General features: G+C 37.2%; 1 protein-coding gene across 1 annotated transcript; it reads left to right on the forward strand.

Annotated features, from left to right (window-relative positions):
• The first annotated feature begins 1,631 nt into the window (after nucleotides 1-1,631).
• On the forward strand, nucleotides 1,632-12,408 carry LOC143863222 (uncharacterized). The gene is made up of 7 exons (XM_077373888.1): nucleotides 1,632-2,839; nucleotides 9,670-9,708; nucleotides 9,793-9,863; nucleotides 10,857-10,921; nucleotides 11,013-11,102; nucleotides 11,209-11,301; nucleotides 11,756-12,408. Exons 1-7 carry the CDS (start codon nucleotides 2,244-2,246, stop codon nucleotides 12,173-12,175), a joined length of 1,374 nt encoding a protein of 457 aa, XP_077230003.1. The 5' UTR covers nucleotides 1,632-2,243; the 3' UTR covers nucleotides 12,176-12,408.
• Nucleotides 12,409-21,753: the final 9,345 nt, after the last annotated feature.

The raw sequence follows: 21,753 nt of genomic DNA on the forward strand, positions 1-21,753 counted from the left end.
TGGGTGCCTTTGTTAAAAGCATAAAGGAGGGAGGGGGGGGGGTAGGATTGAAATTAGAGTTGAATGGGTGCATTTGTTCAAAAAAGTCAAAAAATGTGAGGTGCGATTCTCACGTAATTTTCAAAAAAATCGAAAAAACTCTTCTCTTTTCATCTCATCTTATTGTATTAGATATATATCCTTCCATGTTATCAGAGCGAGGTAGATCCCTGCCTTCCAACGATGATTTTAAATTTCGGCCGAAATCCAAAATTTCGTATCTTAGTTGAAACCATGGTTTTAAATTTTGACCGAAATTCCCGAAAAATTACTAAATTTCATATGAAATTTTGGGAATTTCGTCGAAATTTATATTAAAATAATAAAATTTTATTCCGTCAAAAAATTTCGAATGAATTTTGGTAATTTCGATCGAAATTTCATCCCAAAAATCAGGGATTTCATGCGCCGATACCATTTCGCCAGAAATTTTGGGATTTCGGCTAAACCAAAATTTTAGCCAAAACCGAAATTTAAAACCATGGTTGAAACCGAAATCTCATTGAAATTTGGGCCAAAATTTCGGGTTTATTGAATTTCGGATATAATCGAATATTACTTCTTCTTTTTCTATTACCGGATTTCGACTGAAATTTCAGTTTTGGCCATGGCCGAAATTAGGACCGAAACCGAAATTTAAAACCTTTCTTTCAACTCAAAAGGCAAATGACAACAGTATGACCATGGAGCAGCAGTGTTAGCAGTAGAGGTGACTTGCTTCTTCTGGGTATAGTTGCGGGCTTAGCCACCAACAACAACCAACCCTGGTTGCTCTGCTACGCAAAGAATGAAATACGCCAAGGCCATGTTTGGATACCTCATGTTTTTGGATGGGAAATGTTATCAGCACTACTGTATTTTGATGTGGGCACTACTCACTTTATTAAAAGTACGGTATGAGCCCACCATAGGATGATCCAAACCATCCATTAGATGGGCCACAGCCTAAATAGGTTGTGACCTAAAAATTATTTCCGTAGGTTGATCCTAACCCTCCGATCTATAGAGGGTTATGATTAACCCTCTAACATTCAGAATGGAGGTTTAGGATCAACCTGTGGAAATGATTTTTGGGGCACAGCCTATTTAGGCTGTGGCCCATCTAACGGACGGTTTAGATCATCCTATGATGTGGGCCATACCTTACTTTTAATAAAGTGAGAGTGCCCTCATCAAAATAGAGTAGTGCTGATAACATTTCCCTTTTGGATTTGGATTTGAGTTTTGGACACAACAACATCAATCATCGTCAATCACTCACCCCAGCGCATAAAACACGTGAGTACTGTCTGCCTCTGAAGAAGCTACGTCATCTCCTTTCCACGTGTCAAAATCCTATGAACCTGATCTCTCCAAAATGCTTACGTGTCCTCCAATAAAAGACCCCGAAAATTTGAAGAAAACAAGTCCCCCACGACCTTTTCCAAAGCCAAAAATCCCAGACGCCTGGTCGCCACATAACTGCCACGTGTTCTCTTGTCCAACGTGTCTGCCACCTGGCAAATTCCTAACCGTCAATTAAATGGCAGAAAAAGAAGATCGATCCTTCTCGTGAGTCGTGACATCGCCCTTTTCGTGATATCATCGTCTCATCTATAAAGTTTTCGAACCAAATTGGAATTCCCTCCGCAAAAAAAAAGAACACCCTCTATCTTCAAATTCAGCCCCCTTCCTCCGAAACCCTAGCCACTTTCTTCTTCACTTTTTTCTTCTTTAGGGTTTTTGCCAGATCTCCTTCTCTTTCCTCCATTGAAATTACAGAGAATTAATTTCTCCGTCAAAACTCTCTCAACAAAACTCCAGATTTTTTCAGAAATATCAGATTTTTCACTCGATTCTAGGCAATTCCACACCAGTTTTTCCATTGCAGAGACCTCTAAATTCAGAAAAATTAAAATTTCTTTTTGTTATTGTCTTTTTCTCGAATTACAGAGAATTTCTCCGTCAAATCCTCTCAAGAAAACTCTAGATCCTTCAGAAATATCGGAATTTTCATCCGATTCTAAGAAATCTTTAGAATTTCTTTTTCTCGAATTACAGAGAATTTCTCCGTCCAATTCTCTCAAGAAAACTCTAAATCCGTCCAGAAATATCAAAATTTTCACACGATTCAAAACAATTCCACTCCATTTTTCCATTACAGAGACCTCAAAATCCGGAAAATCAAATTTTCTTTTAATTATCGTCTATTTCTCAACATTTTTATGCTCTGCTTTAAACCGATTCTGGCAACGAACGGAAATCAAGTTTCAATCGCTCTACAGAAGCGATTTCATGAGAAGAAGAAACAGAAATCATCATTTAGCACGCTCCAGATCCGTCAATCTCAACCGTCAAAAATCTCAACGAGGATGGAATCAACGGCTAAGATTTCAGATGTATCTCCTTCGTTAATCCTAACATCCGGTGCAACTGGACGTGTAAACGTTCTTCTCTCACGGAGAGCTCTGAAGAGTCTTGTGATGATTCTCAATGGAATTCTCATGCTTTTGATTTTGCCTTTTCGTCTACGTAAAAGACGTGTTTCTTCACCTGTGATGGAGAAATCTAAGGATGAAAAGATTGAAATTAGTCACCGGAAGGTGGGGCCGGTGTTGAGGGTTCCGGCCGTTAGGGTTTCGAAGAGGAGTAATGCGATGGTATTGGGCGATCAGGATGTGGTGACGAGGAGAGAATTGGCGATTAAGAGGGTGAAAGAGGATGAGGATGGGAATTCAGTTAGAGAGATTTCGTTGTTTGTGACTACTAGAGGGGATACGCTCTTCACGCAGTCGTGGACTCCTGTCTCTGTTAAGGTCAGGTAAGCGGTTTTTGACTAATTGATTTAATTTGGTGGGAAAATTAGGTGTTTTCCCCTTCCTTAATCAGGTTCTCTTCTTAGTGAATTATGAAATATTCTGTTCATTTTTACGATTTTTGGTTGTATTAAGAATTCGCAAAATGATGTTGATTGTCTTGGTTCTTCTTGTTTTCATCGTATTTGTAAATTAACTTATTTGGGTTTGTATTAATATGATAATGGCTTCTTAGTTCTTAATTAAAATGGAAGAACGCTAGCATATTTTGTCTAGAAGGAATCGCCGTTGCTTTTCTCAATGTAAATGAAACAGATGTTCGATGGGTAATGTTTTCATTCTTGTGGGTCGTAGGAAGCATATTCTCTAAATCTCTGTTTCTGCATTGACATGTCTTTTTTCCTGTACATAGCTTATACTTTTTTTTTTGTTTTTTATGATATCATTGCCAATTTTCAAATGTATCACGCCTTTCCAGTCGCCATCGTTGTGTTCTATAGTGGGTTTGTCCCCGAAGGAATTACCATGACCAACCCACCATCTCTTAATTTACCTGCGTTGTCATTATCTTGGATTTACAGCATATGATTGCAAAGATACCCTTTAGTTGATTCTCCTGACAGTTCATGTAATGAAGAGATAACCTTCTGTTACTCTCTTAATAGCACAATATACTGCAGACACGTCTCTGTGAATTTTCGTAATGGTACACTATATTGTAGAATCTCCCTTCCTTGAATTCTCACAGTATAACAATATAGTACAGGGATGCCCTTCTTGTGCATTCTTATAATAGTGCAGTATACTGCAGAGAATAATCTTCTGTTAATTCTCTTAATAGAACAACAATATACTGGCACACCTTCCAATCGGCACACAGCTTTAGGAAATCAATGTTCTGAACCCATCTGAGAGAGACTACATGCCAGTCATTGTATATTCATTGCAAAGATGCTTTTCATTCATTCCTGTAATATTATAATATATTATTGATACACCTTGCAATAGGTACACGACTCTAGGTAACCAATGCCCTGCACCCACTGACAAGGGACCAGAGGGTGGTCTTATGGCATTAAAATTAAGGTAGTGTCGATGATATTATTGACCACTGGGGGAGAGAATATGTCGATTGGGTGCGTGCTCGTCCCTGTATCCAATCTCTTGTCTATTGACTAGCAATGGTTTCTAATTTCTGGAATTAATCTAGATTTTTATTCTTCTTGAAGTCTATTTGAAGATTACAGTGCCGTATCTTAGTGTTTCTACAATCTCTTTCAGAACTCTGTCTAAAAAGAGCTGGAACCGCTTCCTAGCCACATCATGTGCCATTGCGATTTATTCTGATGGAGGATGAACTATAAAGCTGTTAGATATCAATAGATTTGCATTCACAAACTTCTAATGGGCTATTTGTCTGCTGAAATGAAATCCTCTGTAGCTTTAGGAGCTTGATGTTATTTGAGCAATTGTTACCTATATAGGATGAATAAATCATGCCCTTGAAGGGAAAAGATTATCAAAATTCATTTCCTTTCGTTTAATCTTCTTTTGCTTTCAAATTAACTGGCCATGATAGCAGTACTTCTAACGAGAATTTATCGCTGTCATTAATCTTGCTGAAGTCATTATGATCGCCATTAATCAAAAACTTGTGTCCTAAAAGAAAGTTTTGCATAATGGAAGATGAAATAAGATTACACCTAGTGGATCCATGCAATTACATATCAGGATATACCCTAATGGAGATCAGTGTCTATGACTATCCATGGTTGACCTAACAAAATGAATATCACAAGGGATATTTGGTCTAGAATGAGAAAAATGGATTCGAGCACCAAGTCCCTGATGAGAAGTTGGATCTCAGAGTAGATTCTTGGAGTATATTCCCTATAACACATCATTATGGTCTGCTTAAAATGAAGATTTTTTTTTAAAATATTTGTGAGCATTGTTCTGTAACATTAAATCATACTTTTGTTGAGGTGAGTCTATATCATTAAATATTTTAAATATTTGTGAGCATTGTTGTTTAAAAAAAAAAAAAAAAACTTGTGAGCATTGTTCTATAATATTAAGTCATACTTTTATTGAGTTGAGGCTATATCATGGGGAGACCTTGCACCCTTTATAACAAGAAAGTACATGGATGGCAGGAGCAAAAGACCTTGCACCCTTTATTTGCTGACATGAGCATAAGATAGTTGTTTGGGGCCATATGATGAGAAGGATGCTGCATGGACATCCAGATAGTCGTTTCATGGGGACTACATCGTGATGGTCAGTGTGGGGAGGCATCTTTTTTTTTTTCTCATCCATTTGGCATAAATTTCCACACAATGACAACATACAGCAATAGGAGTACAATAAGCCAATGTCTTGGTAGCTGCAAAGAGCATCCATCATTATCTTTTGGTCATGGATGCTTAAACATAAATCCATATGATAGAATGTATCCCAGACAACCAGACAAGGTATATACTACTGAATGCTTCTATAATTGGGGTTTTCCCCTTATATATCAATCCCCAAGGTATAGAAGGATTGTCACAGGGGAATGCAATAAGATCTGATATATCCCCTTTGGCAGTTGAAAACCTTAAAGGAAAAAGGCCTTCGAAATCTATTTGAATGAACACAACCCCCCCTCCCCCCCCCCCGGCGCGTGAGTAATACAATGGTAAACCTAAACAAAAAGCATGGTGAGCCGAAGTCCGCAGAATCCCAGCATCCCCTCCCCTACCTAATTAGCACAGGCTCGTGCGGGCAGAGTTTCAATCGCAGCTTTAAGTTCAAAGGAGAAGAGATCAGCCTTCCCTCTGAATCTTTCAAGAGAAGCCATCTGATCGAAAGTTCCATGATTCTGAAGTCTCTTTTTTTTTTTTTTTGAGCAAAAGATAACTAAATTATTAGAGACAGGAAATTACAAGTGCACGTCAACGGGCAAAGAGCCCAACATACAAGGAATCCCGCAAGGCCCCTGATTTGGCCAATCGATCTGCAAGATCGTTGGCACTTCTAGGAATATAGACAAAAGAAATAAATCCATCTTCATACATTGTTGAAATTTTATCCAAAAACCTAGCTAATCTCCAAGGACCTACACTCCTACCTTGAACCCAAGAAATAACATTAGACCAGTCGCTTTCCACGTCTATTTTACCTTTCATTTGTTCCCTAAATATGCGCATGCCAAGGTGGATAGCCCGAACCTCGGCCTCCGTGGAATCTGTTAAACCAATCGAACCTGAGAACACAAGAAGGATGACACCGTTGTTATCTTTGAACACGCCCCCAATTCCTGCCATGAGTCTGAAAACTAGACAGGACCTCCATGACCCGATCATGTAGAGGCTGTACCGAGGCCTGATACAGCGGGTTCACAACCACGAAGACTTGCACCTTACCACTTCCGTCTAACTTAACACTGAATCGACCTGTTTCAGGTATTGTAATCATGGAATCCCACCACACATTGGGAAGTTCATATGAGATGAAGAAAAGAGGGTTAAGAAGAACATGCAAACTGGAATAGCTGATCGGTGTATAGTGATGTGCGTAAGCTGACTTTGGGAGATTGAGGCTGGTTGGACTTCTCTACTTCTAGAACTCATTACTCGAATGGTGGTCAGTGAACTCATCTTAGGAGAAGTTCGGACTCATCTTAGGGGAAGTTCGTGGTCTGTGGTCTTGTCTTATGTGAAGTTCGTCGCCCTCCCATATGTGGATGGCATGTGCCATTCTTAACAGGTTATGTAATGTATGTTACTAATGCAGTGGCTTGGAAGCTACTACGAGAGAGTGGACTCACTAGATTGAGAATCGACTATATCGTGAAGTGCTGGTTGATCGATGACTGGGTGAGCTTTTAGGAGCTGGAGTTGTACCTAGCTGTCTATACCGAGGCTCTTCATTTGGATGATGAGAGAGAAGAATTGAATTGCCTTTTAGCTATGATTTGGCCGACACTTCTAATTTATTGCCGACTCACGTGTCCTGCCGTGTCCGACACGACACGCGTGTCCACACGTGTCGACACTCCTTTGGACACTTTTACTTGTATTCCTGGAATTGTTAGACTTAATGTGGGTGTGTGGACATGTTTTTGAGTGTGACATTCTGCTTTTTTATTGAATATTGTGTTTACCTCATTTAGACAACTCGTATCCATGTCGAAACTAGACACACGAATCCATATCCACTAATCATGATTACATGTACTTCCTATTTTAGCCGTGTCCCCATTTCTAAAGTTTGGGGATTTGCCGTGTCCGACACGCCGTGTCCGACACTCCGTGTCCGTGTCGACAGGAGACACTCGTGTCCGTGTCCACCAATCATAGCCTTTTAGATTATGGCAAAGCATTATCGCAGGAGATTGTTTGAATTTAAATATCACAGCATTGATGCTCTTTGAGGTGATTAGCGCCTTCGAGAAGAGACATCTAATACCGTTTCAAAAAAAGAAAAAGAAAAGAAGAAACATCTAATAGATTTTGAGACATCTAATAGATTTTGAGACATCTAATAGATTTTCTAGAAGTTGATTTGAAGAGTTAGATAGAGATCTCATTTTTTTCTGTGGTGCATATTCAGAATGGTCATAGGTGCTTCCAAGTTAGTTCATTGTTCCTATCGGTTCTCTAACGATAACAACACCTTTTCATGTGAACCATAACCTGCTTGTTCTTTTCCTTCACACTTAACAAATTGACAGAGTTTAGTTACTGTCTTCGGAAACAAAAATCATGTTAATCAGGCAAAAAAATAACATAAATCCTAGATCATGTTTAATAGCAATGCCTCACCTACTAATCTGGAGAGGCATTCAAAAAAAAAATCTGCTAATCTGGAGAGATCATGAGACAATGGATCTGGTAATCAGAAATAACCCAAATGTATTCATCAATAAGAATTGAACTTGCTGTGTATGAGATAAGAAACTATAACATTATGTTGAAGCCAAATTCCCTCATTAGTTCTTCTAGATGGACCAAAATACACTCTTAACACGTATCAAATTTCTAGGAAAATCTGGGTTGGTCTGTCGCAGGTTCGATCCCAGCTTACCTACCCCCCCCCCCTCCAAAAAAAAATAAAAAAAAATCCTGGCAAATCCATCCATAACAACATCTTTCAGTTTGCAATCTTCACATTGTTTATGAATGAATTACAACTCAAAAAAAAATAAAAATTGTTCATGAATCATGATTTCCTTTGACTGTGTGTTTTAGAAGACTAAGGAATGCACTAAGTACACCTATTGAAAATGATAGTTTTCACTTTTGAGAAATTTATATCTGAAGTCATATAAACAGGTGATAAAATTGATGTCATTGAGAAGCACCAGGTCTTTTGGTCTTGTGAACACTGGAGAGTAAATTTCACCTCTATCCTTCAGTTCAACAAGGCTGTCAAAAGCAATCAGAATTCTCATCTTCTTATCGAGTGTCGATGTGTGGGACTGTGAACTGTCAACATTATTCCATTCAGTTATACTCTAGAAGCATGCCACTTCTCATTTCTGTTCCATTAGTTGATGCATCTTTATTGACATTGATAATTGCTCACGTATACAGAACTAATTACTTTCTGGCATGCATTTGCTCAAATAAATTGTGACAACAGATGAACTAGAATTAATTTCTTTCTGACATGCATTTGCTCAAATAAATTTTGACAACAGATGAACTTTCAAACTAGCACCTTTCTGGGATTAAACCCTATGCCTTAGCGGATATGAGCATACGGCAGCAGCCTATGTTACACATGGGGATGAATTTTCTGGTACTTTTTATTTTTCTGGTATAGATAATACCCTTGATGTACCCGTGCTGTGCATTTGTAACATAATGGGGTCGCAGTGCCATAAGTAAGCACCTTTTAATTAATACGATATTATCATCATTCTGTTGAATGTGGTGAAATTACAGCAAACCTAAGAAGATTTCATGAACTGTTTGTAACATTCCCCTCTGTATTCAGTTGGTCGGAGTATATTATCCATGCTGGATTCACACGTTCGTGTCGTCAACCTCCTTTTCCTGCTAAAATATCAGTATAACCAGTTTTTTTGTCATTTTATGAATTTTACTTATATAAGTTTATTGTTCCTAATAAACATAGATGTTAATTTTAAATTCCTTAATATGTATACACACGGATGTTTCCAAGGCAGACCTGGCTTTTTGAACTTACAAGTTAAAATACTCCTTCAGACCTGGTTTTTTGAAAAAAATTTAATCACTCCTGCATCAGAACTTGTACCTGCTCCCACATGTGCAACTAAGAGCGCACTTCATAATTCTAGTCTTAAGAGTTAGGCTTGGGAGCTCTTGTTCAGATTAGGCTTCTTTGTTGAGTTGTATTTGTTATTATTTGGCGGGTCTCCTTCCTCATGCCAATGCAACTGTATTTGGTTGATGAACTAATTTCTTCTGTATATATAGGGATTTTCTTGGAAATTTCACAGAAAGCCTTTTTGCGGCTGACTTTTGCATGAGAGAACAGCCATACAGGCTCGCTTTTTGGAAGATTTTGTCTTATTCATTTAATTCATCTGAGTTGGCTGTTCTCTCCTGCAAAAGTCAGCCGCAAAATCGCTTTCCACAAAATTACCTAGCAAATCCTATATTTATATGTGTATTTATCTATATTTATCTATACTATGGTATAAAACCTGAACAAGCATAGCTCCTTTCAGCAACCCAGCCCGGAGCAAAGGAGATTGGAATTGGATCCTCATCATCTTCCCCTCTACTTGTTCATCAATTTTGTCATATTTCTCATTGGAAAGTTATGGTTACTTACAATTTGTTTTGCCTATATTGTGCAGGGGACTTGTGGTTCTTTTACATGGCCTTAATGAGCACAGGTAGATATATAATTTATTATATCATTCAGGTTGAGTTCGTAAAACGTGAAGTATAGCCTAAAATATTTGTTTTATGTGCTACAGTGGGAGATATGATCATTTTGCAAAGCAATTAAATGCTAATGGGTATAAAGTGTACGGAATGGATTGGATTGGTAAGTTCTCAGCAACTTTAAAGCACCACAGCCTGGCCTCTTATGATGGGCTGTGAGTTGTCCCTTGGTTGGCTTGCCTGAATATGTTAATCAGAACTTTTTACATATGATTAATTGTTTCTCAGTGAAAATTTTGTTATTATTGTTTTTTTTCTTCATGTCTCATTTCCTTGGTGTCCTCCATGTCTGGTATGTAATTATGGCGTGTAATCCAAGATTGAAGAGAAGTTGAATCATGTAATGGTGCAAATTGATGGTATTCTTTGTTATTTTGGTGAATACTGTTGAGATATGCTGGGGAAGCAGAAACAAAACCATGGCATGTAATCCAAGATTGAAGAGAAAGTTTGAGCCATGAAATGGTGTAAATTGATGGTTTTCACCCTTCCACGTGGAAAGGATATTCTCTCTATGTAGTGTGTAACGAAACAAAAAACAAAAAAGCTTGCACAGATAACCAAATTTCTTTGCAAAATTGAATTTATATGCTATTTCTAGCAGCTGAGATTAAAGACGGTAAATGAAGTTATAGGGATCGTGTATCCAATAAATAACTTCTGTTAGTTGTCCTGCTCACGATATGCATTGCTTCAGTTAATCCTCAAGAGTAATTTTTTTTTCCCAACTCTACTTATTACCATTATTTTACCAACCAAAAAAAGGTTATTTCAGTTTATCCTAGGTTTTTCAGGATTAAAAGGCGTACTATGATCTGAATTTTCTAGTTCTGGTTCAAGTACCTGATAGAATTTTCTAATTACTTCTTGTATAGGACAAAAATATATAGCTTGATTTGCAGCAATAGTTTATGTTTCCATCTGGCTGATTTTATTTTTTATTTTTATGTAGTTGAATTACATAAATTAAATGTGTCATGTTAAAGTTTCAAATGATTAGTAGCATCCCATCTTTTCAGTTTTAAGATCTAGATTATGCATGTTTTCTTTTGATTTTGTTCTTTACCTTATTTTGTAAGATAGTTTTTTCTCTCAGGACATGGCGGAAGTGATGGGCTGCATGCCTATGTTCCTTCTCTTGATGATGCTGTCAGTGATACGGTATGTTCTTTCACATAAAGTATGTAAATGTCGAGAATCCACAGTCATCAACCAAATCCTCTCTCCTTACTTTTTGTTATCTTATTAACAGAAAGCATTTCTTGAGAAGGTGTTAGAAGAAAATCCTGGGTTTCCATGTTTTTTCTTTGGACACTCCACCGGTGGAGCTATTATTTTGAAGGTAACCTCCTGGACGTATTTTATGCTAGTCTGCAACTAAAATCAGCATCCTTCTTGCAACCCAAGCATTTATTCGAAGTTTTCTCTTTTTTCATGTATATTTGAAGGCAGTACTGGACCAGAAAATCAAAGCCCTTATACAAGGCATGGTATTGACATCGCCTGCAATTCGAGTTCAGCCATCTCATCCAATCTTTGGGGTAAGGACACTAATCCCTTATAGAACATTATTTCAAATTTATATCAATATACAGAATGTCATGTGTTACACATGGCAAATATATAAATATTTCTCCAAAATGGCCACTATGTCCATGCAACAACCATACCCTTCCATGGATTTTCTTTTCTTTTTTCTCCAAAATCTCAACATATGATTTGGTGGCTGTGATAAGAATAGCAGAAAAGACAACTTCTGTTGATCAAGTGTCAACAATGAAGGAAAAATCTCATCACTAGCATTAAGAAGGAAACTTTCAACATTATATCTGTCATTTGTTTTTAGGTTTCTATTTTTTAGTTCAAATGTACTTTCAGTCATTCAATGCATGGAAAGTTTTATAAATGCTGTTAGAAATGACATATTCTTAGCATTTTTTTGTTAGACGACCTTGACTCTTATTGTTTTGTTCTGTTATTCACTTTGATCGGCAGGTACTCGCACCAATCTTCTCCTTTTTATTACCAAAATACCAATTCAGTGCAGCAAATAAGCAAGGATTGCCTGTTTCTCGTGACCCGGATGCACTTGTGGCCAAGTATTCGGATCCTCTCGTCTACACCGGTTCAATTAGAATCAGGACGGGCTCTGAGATTTTACGTGTTTCGTCCTACTTGCAACAAAACCTCAGTAAAATAAGCATTCCATTTCTAGTTCTTCATGGCACTTCTGATACTGTAACTGACCCTGAAGCTACTCAAAAGTTGTACAAAGAAGCATCATCCACAGACAAATCCATCAAATTGTACGAAGGATTCTTACATGATCTCCTCTTTGAACCAGAGCGGGAAGCCATTGCAAAAGACATAATTGACTGGTTGAATTCTAAGGTAGCTATTTTAACTTCGTCATAAAAATGGCTCCAAGCAATTTAGTCTGGATCGCCTTTTGAAAGTTGCTCGAGCATTTTAGCCTCGATTGCCAATTGACAATTGCTTGCCGAAGTCATCGGCGAATGTTGTAGAACTCAATTTATTGCTGTTATTTCCCATTGTGGTGCGAAAATTTGCGGTGACTTTCTTATTGTAACATGGAGCCTGTCTGGAAGACATTTACATGGAAATATATGGTTAATTAATTTATGATCCATGGTTTGATGGTGTCAAGTGAGTTTGTGAAGGGGAGGAGCTCCTCTGGAACTACTTTTTACAAAAGTTTTACCTCTGAAAAATCTTCATTTTTACTTGCAAGATTGGACTAATTTGGTAAATCAGTACATTTTTAGTTTTTCTAACTCTTTGCTATGATAGAAATCTGTTATTATTTCGGTGGAGACCGACACCGAAATGGTAATTTATTTCGGCCGAAATTTCGATTTTGCCTGAAATTTAAACCAAAAAAACCTTTATTAATATTATTTTAATATTTTACCGAAATTTCGGTAATTTTAATATTGAGTAAAATACCATTTTGTTTGTGGTACCAAATGTCGACCGAAAATTTGAAATTCCAAGGTCCGAAACCGGTACCGAAACCGAAATTTTAAACCATGAATGGGACATTGAGGCCTCTTTGGAGGGCATTAACTATACCATATAAAGCCATTAGAACCATTATTGCTAATGAGATTATTTCCTCTCAAAGAAGATATTATATCATTCGCAAATAATGATAAATAATCTTATATGCAAACATATTTATAGGGAACTCATTTTTTACCATTAAACTATGTTCAAAATTACTCTGACCTTACTTTTTCAATGATATTCAATTATCAATCCTCACATATAAAAATCTTCCTGAACATTATTTATATGTTAGGATGATTGATTGAGACATGTCTCATTTGTTGGGAACAAACCAACTTGATTATAAAATAGATTAAGCTTTTAAATAGCATAGATTACTGTAATGCAACACTAATTTCTTCTTTGATGACAGAATAATATCAGATTTTATGTGTTAAACCAGAAGAAGATACCGTCCTTCCTATAATTTTCTTGGTTTCATGCATAAAATAAACAGAGGAATGGGACATCTACACACAAGAAACATATATGTGCGACATGCTGCCTGAAATCACTGAACACACCAGCACAATGTTTTTTTTTTTTTTGGTTTAACCTGAGCATAAAAGGCATTCATTGTCTTAATTGTAAGGTGCCCATATCAAAAGTTCTCTAAAAAGAAAAATGGTGGAAATGTGGGGCCTAAGCTGTAGACCCTTAGTCTGGTAGCAACTTATAATATACACCGTAAGTTGGTGTAAAAAACAAATTTATTTTCTATGCTAGGGCCCATTTAAGAGATGACCCAAATAGATTGGATGGTCTGGATTGAACAGGTGTATGTGCTGATTGGAAGGTAGAGATTGTTTTACTCCCAGTTTCATCATCATAATCTATACAAGTGGGTTGAGTGTGAAAGGACATAGATTCAACGCTTGCGAAAAATGTACTACGTAGAGGTTTATTTTAAAAGATTTTTAAGCCCTTTCAAGAACATATATTAAGTTAGAAAGCACTCACTTAAACCATCTTTTTATACTCAATATGCATTTGATTATGGGATGATTAACCTAAAAAATGTAGATTACTCTAGAGTAACACAAAAAGTTCCTTCTTCATGGCACTAGTATTATTTAGAATAATGCCATAGAAATGCCGACATCTACTACAAATTTGTGCATGTTTTTGTCCTTATTCATGCTCCAAAAGAAGAAAAAAATCCATGCAATTTGTCTTTTGCCTAGTGGCATATGCACACATAAGGGTGTCAATTTTGGCTCGGGCTCGGAAGCTCGCTCGAGCTCGGCTCGAATCCTTAAAGAGCCGAGCCGAGCCGGCTCGCCAGGCTCGGCTCGTTAAGAATTTAATATATTTAAATATATATATTATATATTAATATATACACTAAAAGGGTTGTCCAGGGAGTGAAAGGGGGGAGGCAAAATATGTCACTTCATTTTTGGAACCCCATTTGTTACTTGGACCATCCCCCATAGTGTAAAAAAAGTAGTCAAATTACACTAGATAGGGCTGTCCAGGGAAGATGATGGGTGTGAACATAATATAACCCCAGCTCGGTAAGGCTCGCGAGCCTGACCGAGCCGAGCTTTTGAGCTTAACGAGCCGAGCCGAGCCTGGCCAAGCTCGGCTCGTTTACACCCCTATGCACACACAAAAATTTCCCATGACAATGTTGCCTATTCTTATCGGGCCATTGAATTTCTAAAATCAGTTTTCAAAGAAACATGCTCCTAGCTACATGTTATGATGTGAGATCGACTTGCTTGGTAAGTGCAAGAAAGAAAATGTATTCCCTTCTTATTGCTCGAACCAGAAATATTAATCTTCTTCAATTTCGCAGTATTCTCATGCTTTTGGATTGAGAATTTTGAGTAAAAATGATCCATTTTTACGTGAATATTTTGAATGGTAGGAGTGTTAAGTTAAATTTAAATGCTGAATATGCATGATTTTGGTAAAAATGTGTGAGAACTTTTATGTATGTTAACTTCAATTAAGAGATTGAGAAATTTTTAGGAGATCATTTTGTGAAACAACCAGTTAATCCAAAAGCTTAAGCTGTTAGAGTTGGTGTTATTTAATCATTTATACTTCAACACATTTGATAAAGGACATTCAACTGAGAGAGAGAGAGAGCATTCGGCTTTATAATAGAGATACATGCATATAGCCACTAGTTTTATTTAGTAATCCAAGTTGCTGATAGGGTCACTATCAATCAGAGATATCTGTTTTGCTTTTGTGGTTCTTATTGATATCTGAGATTTTTGAATCCATTTGCAAGAGAAAAACTAAAATAAGTAGAGGCATACGTTTGCAATGTATGAAAAGTAGAAAGATGAAGATATGAGAAAGCTTTGGGCAGCTTGGATGCTTTTCCAAGTTCATGGTCTCTCTTCTAAATCATATCCATTCACACGTATCTTTATGTTTCTTCTAGCATTTCTACCTCCTTTTGTTTGTCTTTTCCTGAAAATAACTGCATATAGCTCTAGTTTAGAAGAGTGGTTATAAATTTTGTTTATATTTTGGGTCCAGTAATCAGTTTTGGACTCAAAATTGATTCTCAAAATCCAAATTGAACAAAGCCTAAGGCCCTGTTTTAGATTGTAACAACTGATTGTGGGCCCCAAACCGATTATTGGACTCAAAATTAAACTGGGGCACACAATCACTTGTCACAATCTAAAATGAACAAGGCTTTAGTAATCTAAGGCCTTGTTCGTTTCAGATTATGACAACTGATTGTAAGCCCAAAACCTATTATTGGATTCAAAATTACATTTAAATTTTAGTCCAAGGTTTAGGGCGAACAATCTGTAGTCATAACTCGAGTGTTTTCTGGCGGTGAACCACAACCAACTATGCCCTCTCCATGTTCTATGAACTCTGTAACGGCGGACCCATTACATAATCTGAAACGAACAAGGCCTAAATATAGTTTGCAACTGTTCCAATCCAATATCATAGACTCATAGTCATCACATGTGGGGACTGTCACCGGCTTAGGTTTGTGGATCCAAAATCCGATCCTTCTTTTAACTCGTGATCCCCAGTTTTAACAACTGCAGAATCAAGAACATAAAGATCTTGATAATTGCTTATGTATATGGAATATATGTGAATTATTCACGAATTTATAATGCAGGGATAAACGGGATTTTCTAGACAAGTGGTATCCGGTAATGCAGGTGCTTAAGAGGGAAGAAGTAGAAAAAAGTAGAAATCAAGAACACAACAAGAGAAGAAGAAGAAAATGGGAGCAATGCTCAACCTAATTGATATTTCATCAATTACATAAGTTTATCAACATCAAAAATCCCCCCTAAAGATGATTTCTAACTCTTTAAATAAAAGAAAACCAAAGCAAATTCGTTCAAGCTCTTCCACTAGCTAGCTTAGGGACTAACATAACATTAATTGCATTGGAACTCACTAACTTTGACTGTTTTGGGAACCCACAGACACAGTCTACAAAAACTGCCATAACTTTTTACTCTCTTGTCCAATTTTCAAGCACAAATACTTGTTGAAAAGTTCTCAAAGAGACCTACAACTTTGTAGTTTACCACTTTCCATAATTCTTCCATTTACAAGCTCAAAAATCAGGTTCAAAACGGGCGAGCAACATTAATGAGGGACTGCCCCTTGAAACTCCACCAAAACCACCTAGGCATGACATGGCTACCATGTTGGCACTGCATCATTAACTCCGGGTGAGAAAAAACTCGCCCACGAGTTCTCATCAAGCTCTCCATGATAAGTTGTCAAGTATTTAACATTAAAGTTGGGTGAGTATTGATATTTGGAGGGAGCTCAACCTTGAATGCATTATCCCCAATTTTCTTAAGCACTTGAAAAGGGGCATCCACACGATCTTGAAATTTGATAAACTTCTTTGGTTCAAGAAAACTCGCTCTCGAACCTTGAAGTATCGAAGAATGATCATCAATTGAAACTTCCCAAGATCAAACTCCGCTTCATAATCTCCATGAAGAAGTGATAATTTGTCTAGATTTTGAACATGTTTGAATATATAAATATAAACTGTGAGCTTCAATGTAAGATCAAATAAAAATTGATCAATGTAATTGGATGAAAAAATCGATATAATATTTTTCCCTTCACCCATCACTTCAATATCCATCGGTTCACCTAATATATAATCGGATCCAATTTCTTTGCTGATGAATTCATTGAATTTCCGTTGAAGTTCCTTGTACTCCTCGTTAGTTTCAACAACAAGTAGAGCATTGAATTTACCATTATTATTGGTCAATTGATTAAATTCGTTCTTGGAAATAAAAAAGTTACTCGCATATCCTTTCTTGAACCATGCAATCCGATACAGCTTTGGATGTTGTTCGGTTTTGAGCTTGTGCTTGTTCACCATTTTATGAGATGCGATGTTCTCACAACTCCCACCATCGATCACAATTGAGCAAACCTTGTCATGAGATTCGCATCGAGTCTTGAAAATATCGGAACGAAGCCAATCATCATCTGATTCAACCTTTGGTGTAGCAAGTGCTCTTTGGATCACCAAACTTTCTCCTTCGGGTTCGATTTCTTCATTTTGTATGCCATCTTCCTCATCATATATGGGTTGATTTGAATAGTCAATAAGATCCTCATCATATATGGGCTGATTTGAATAGTCAATAAGATCCTCATCATATATGGGCTGATTTGAATCATCAACAAAATTATCATCATTTTCTTCATCACCGAAGGCAACTACTTGCCTCTTTGGACAATCTTTGAAAAGATGGCCAACTTGACCACACTTGAAACAAGCATTTGAATTATTGAGACGATTGTGCTGATTTCCAACTTGATGTGTAGAGGCTGATTTTGTAGAATTTTTGTTGAAATATTCAGACCTTGACTTTGTACCTCCACCATGTGAAGATTCACCTTTAGAAGAAGGATAGAAACTACGAACATCCACATACTTTTTAGCACCACGACGAGAAAGCTTAGCCTCCACCTTCAAGGCTAGTTGATAAGCATCATTGACGCTCAATGATCGATGCATTTCCACCTCATCACTGGAAAACTTCAAACCATCAACATACATTGCCATAAGTTGATCTTCACCCTCTTGAATATCATTACGAGCCATGAGTTTGTAGAATTCTTCGGTGTAGTCCAACACACTCTTGAATTTTTGGCGTAGGTTGTTGAATTGAGAAAAGATAATTTGGGAAAAATCCAATGGAAGAAATTTCTCCGTAAGCCTTGACTTCATTTTCTCCCAAGAAAAGATCTTACGCTTTCCTTTACGGACTCTCATCTCTTGAACCTTATCCCACCATGTTGAAGCGTACTCACGAAGCCTGTAGCCACAAGCTTCACACATTGGCTTTCGGGTGTCTCCTTGTAATCAAAGAACTTCTCAATGGCACTAAGCCATTCAAGAAACTCTTCGGGTTGTAGACGACCATGGAACTCCGGCAAGTCAATCTTGACGGTGTCGAAATCACGATAGAACCTTCCCAACCTAGCATCTTCACGAGTATTGGCGAAGGGATTCACATCGGATTCATCACTAGAACCTCCACGGCTTGATCCACCATGCTCACTACGAGTCTCTTGGCGTTCAAGTCGCATGGTAAGTTTCTCGACTTCGAAGTGCTTGAAGTTCATCATCTATTTCATCTCTCAAATCTTCCATCATTTGGTTACCACGCTTTCCTCTACCTCTTCGTGCCGCCATGAAAATCAAATCGAAGCTAGCCCAAGAGAGTAACGTTGGCTCTGATACCAGATAATGCGGGTGTTTAAGAGGGAAGAAGAAGAGAAATTAGAAATCAAGAACACAACAAGAGAAGAAGAAGAAAATGGGAGCAATGCTCAACCCAATTGATATTTCATCAATTACATAAGTTTATCAACATAAAAAATCCCCCCTAAAGATGGTTTCTAACTCTTTAAATAAAAGAAAACCAAAGCAACTTCGTTCAAGCTCCTCCACTAGCTAGCTTAGGGACTAAGATAACATTAATTGCATTGGAACTCACTAACTTTGACTGTTTTGGGAACCCACAGACATAGTCCACAAAAACTACCATAACTTTTTACCCTCTTGTCCAATTTTCAAGCAAAAATACTTGTTGGAAAGATCTCAAAGAGACCTACAACTTTGTAGTTTACCACTTTCCATAATTCTTCTATTTACAAGTTCAAAAATCAGGTTCAAAACGGGCCAGCAACATTAATGAGGGACTGCACCTTGGAACTCCACCAAAACCACCTAGGCATGATATGGCTGCCATGTTGGCACTGCATCATCCGGGCTTTGCAAAGACTTATAAAATGTAAACACTAGGAAAATACTAAATTTGGTTTAGTATTATAGTAATTACGTTTTATATTACCTGCTTACCATTAAGAAAATGAAATCTATTGCTTCCAATCCTTGTCCTTGGCTCTTTCAATGGATGCAAATGAGAGGTCATCAATGAAAAATTAAAAGCTAGTTTCCCATGAGTAGAGCAATATTAAAAGGTCAAGTGGATGGTTTGTATGTAGACTGAGTTGGACAGATTAAACTTCTGTTGGTAAATTTAAAATCCTAATGCCCCTTGTTTCCACCATGATAAATTTTTGTTTACACTAAGATAATTAATCAATGCTTATATAGAGCACTTACGTGATAAACATAGAAAGACGGTTATGAAAAGGGAAATGATAAATGCGCCCATTTTCATCACTTGGGACACCCAGCTGCATTGTACGTGGCAATCAGGTATGTTCACTCCTTCAAATGTGAAGTACATCAGCCCCTTTGCAGTCATAGATCACCATAGCTGGGTGTCTCAAGTAATGAAAAGGGGCACATTTATCATCTCCCTTATGATAAACATGGAAAGAGATAATTAAGGAAACACTCCTAATCCAATGTATTTTCCTAATCTCTATGGGTTACCTCTTCTAATCTACTTGCCCAATCTACCACCAAGATGATCCAATGGTGAGAGAGCTACACCCAATCCATCGGTTGGATCTATCATATTCTAACATGCCCCCTCAAACGTATATGGATTGGAAGTCGATACACATTTGATTGCAATATATATCCCAAAAAGGAATGTAAAAATTTGCCAATTTCAATGCACATTGTCCCATTGATGTATGTTGCCGATATTGCTGTAGATGATTGCCACCTATTGTTGATGAATGTGTCGCATTAAAAAATGAGCCGTGAAGTGCTTCAATGATATGGATTGGATTCAAGCCTAAATGGGCGAGTCTTTAGGTCAGTTTTGGATACTTAACCTCTTAGAAATGAGGATTTGAGATCAATGGTGGCCGGCATAGTTCTCTATTGCCACTTCAAAGCTTGATGAAAAGCTTCAAAGAGCTCTCTGTTATCTTTGCAAGGGAGGTTCATATGGTGATGATAGTCGACAACAACGGCTGAGAATAAAAAAGTGAGAACAAAAAAAAGAGTCACTTGCCGGGTCGACGCCGCTGAACGAGATCACTTGTATTGTGATCAGTGAGAGATCCAAACGACCTGCTGTGATACCATGATAAAATCAAGGGAATCCACTAATCTTTTCTTGATTACGATTAAACACGGTGGGTTCATCTATAAAGCACTTAAGAGATAAACATGCAAGAGATAAATGATACGATTTAAGAAGCTGCCCGAATAAATCCAAAACAAATCTTGGAAGATATGATCTTATTATGCCCAATGAAAACCTAGTTGCCTAATCTAACATACCTTCCCAATTTAGCAAATAATCCAATGGTGAGATCTTTCTTACTCTAACACACCCTAAAGCCATTTTATCATCAATCACTAACTCAATGTCTTTACCTTCACAAATTATTTGCATATAATGTTGTATGGCTATAATCTTACTTGAAAATAATCGTATATGCAATGGAAATGATATTTCCACTCTTTTAAGGTAAAAGCTCAACCCGAATTCCCCAAAATTGACCCGAGTTGCACTCCAAATTCCCTCCTCTTTTGTTTGTCTTTTCCTAAATATGACTACATTTTCATTCTTTTCGTTTCCATTTTCTGAACTTGAAGTTAATTTTAGGAAAAGACAAACAAATGTATGGAAATGCCTGAAAAATGGTTAATATTGTTGAAGTATAAATGATTAAATTACACCAACTCTAACCGTTTAAGCTTCAAATTGGTTGTTTCATATGTTATAGAGCTATTGCCTCATGACAGGTCCTGGATTCAAAACCCAGCAACTCATTGATACTAAAAATCCATGTGTACGGACAACCCAAAAAGAGGGGGGCACATGACGGTCAGTGTTGAAGTATAATCATTATGTCAGAGTCAATAGTCGAAGAAATTATATGGTGCCCCGACCGTCAAGTCCTGTGTGGGCGGTATGTCAACACTGATGTTTGATTCAACAGCAGCCTCTTAAAGACTGGCCGGGCTGCTGTTGGATCAAATATCAAGGGCGGTACCACCCTCATGTGATTTCACGGTCGGGCACCGTGTAAAAACTCTTAATACTTAATACTTCGGTTTTGCCATATACAATAAACTTTGGCATTACCATCTTGTCATTAACCCCACATCCCATGCTGCTAATTAATTTTAATCGACAGCAATATTATTTAATAATATGTCATATTCTTGTAGGAATCTTTTTATTTTATTCGCTTGTGTTCTTTTTTGTTGTTAATCATAACTACAAACCATTACCGTTAGATTTACTAATAACAAAATAATCTACTATTAGGAAGCCTAATATTCCTTCAAAGTGAAGGATATTCAAATATTTAGCGGTTAACACACCTTATTTGACTATTGAACATAATAATGATTCAAAGCCAAAGATCTTCACCACTCAACTTCCTTTAATCCGTTGAAATGCCACTTTTTTTTTAAATCAAAGTCCCTTACATACAAAAAATATAAGGAAAATACCTTCTAAATTTTTATATGAGTCGATATGGTCCAATGTTACTCT

The sequence above is a fragment of the Tasmannia lanceolata genome, unplaced genomic scaffold (genome assembly GCF_043159265.1).
Source record: "Tasmannia lanceolata isolate RefF3 unplaced genomic scaffold, GAP_Taslan_0.1 ptg000044l, whole genome shotgun sequence".
Lineage (NCBI taxonomy): Eukaryota > Viridiplantae > Streptophyta > Magnoliopsida > Canellales > Winteraceae > Tasmannia > Tasmannia lanceolata.

Bases quoted from the DNA above. Each gene is read 5' to 3' on its own strand.
- LOC143863222 (XM_077373888.1), top strand. From the start codon at position 2,244: ATGCTCTGCTTTAAACCGATTCTGGCAACGAACGGAAATCAAGTTTCA. The intron at 10,922-11,012 runs GTATGTTCTTTC...TCTTATTAACAG, and splicing joins ATGATGCTGTCAGTGATACG to AAAGCATTTCTTGAGAAGGT. The intron at 11,302-11,755 runs GTAAGGACACTA...TTTGATCGGCAG, and splicing joins CATCTCATCCAATCTTTGGG to GTACTCGCACCAATCTTCTC.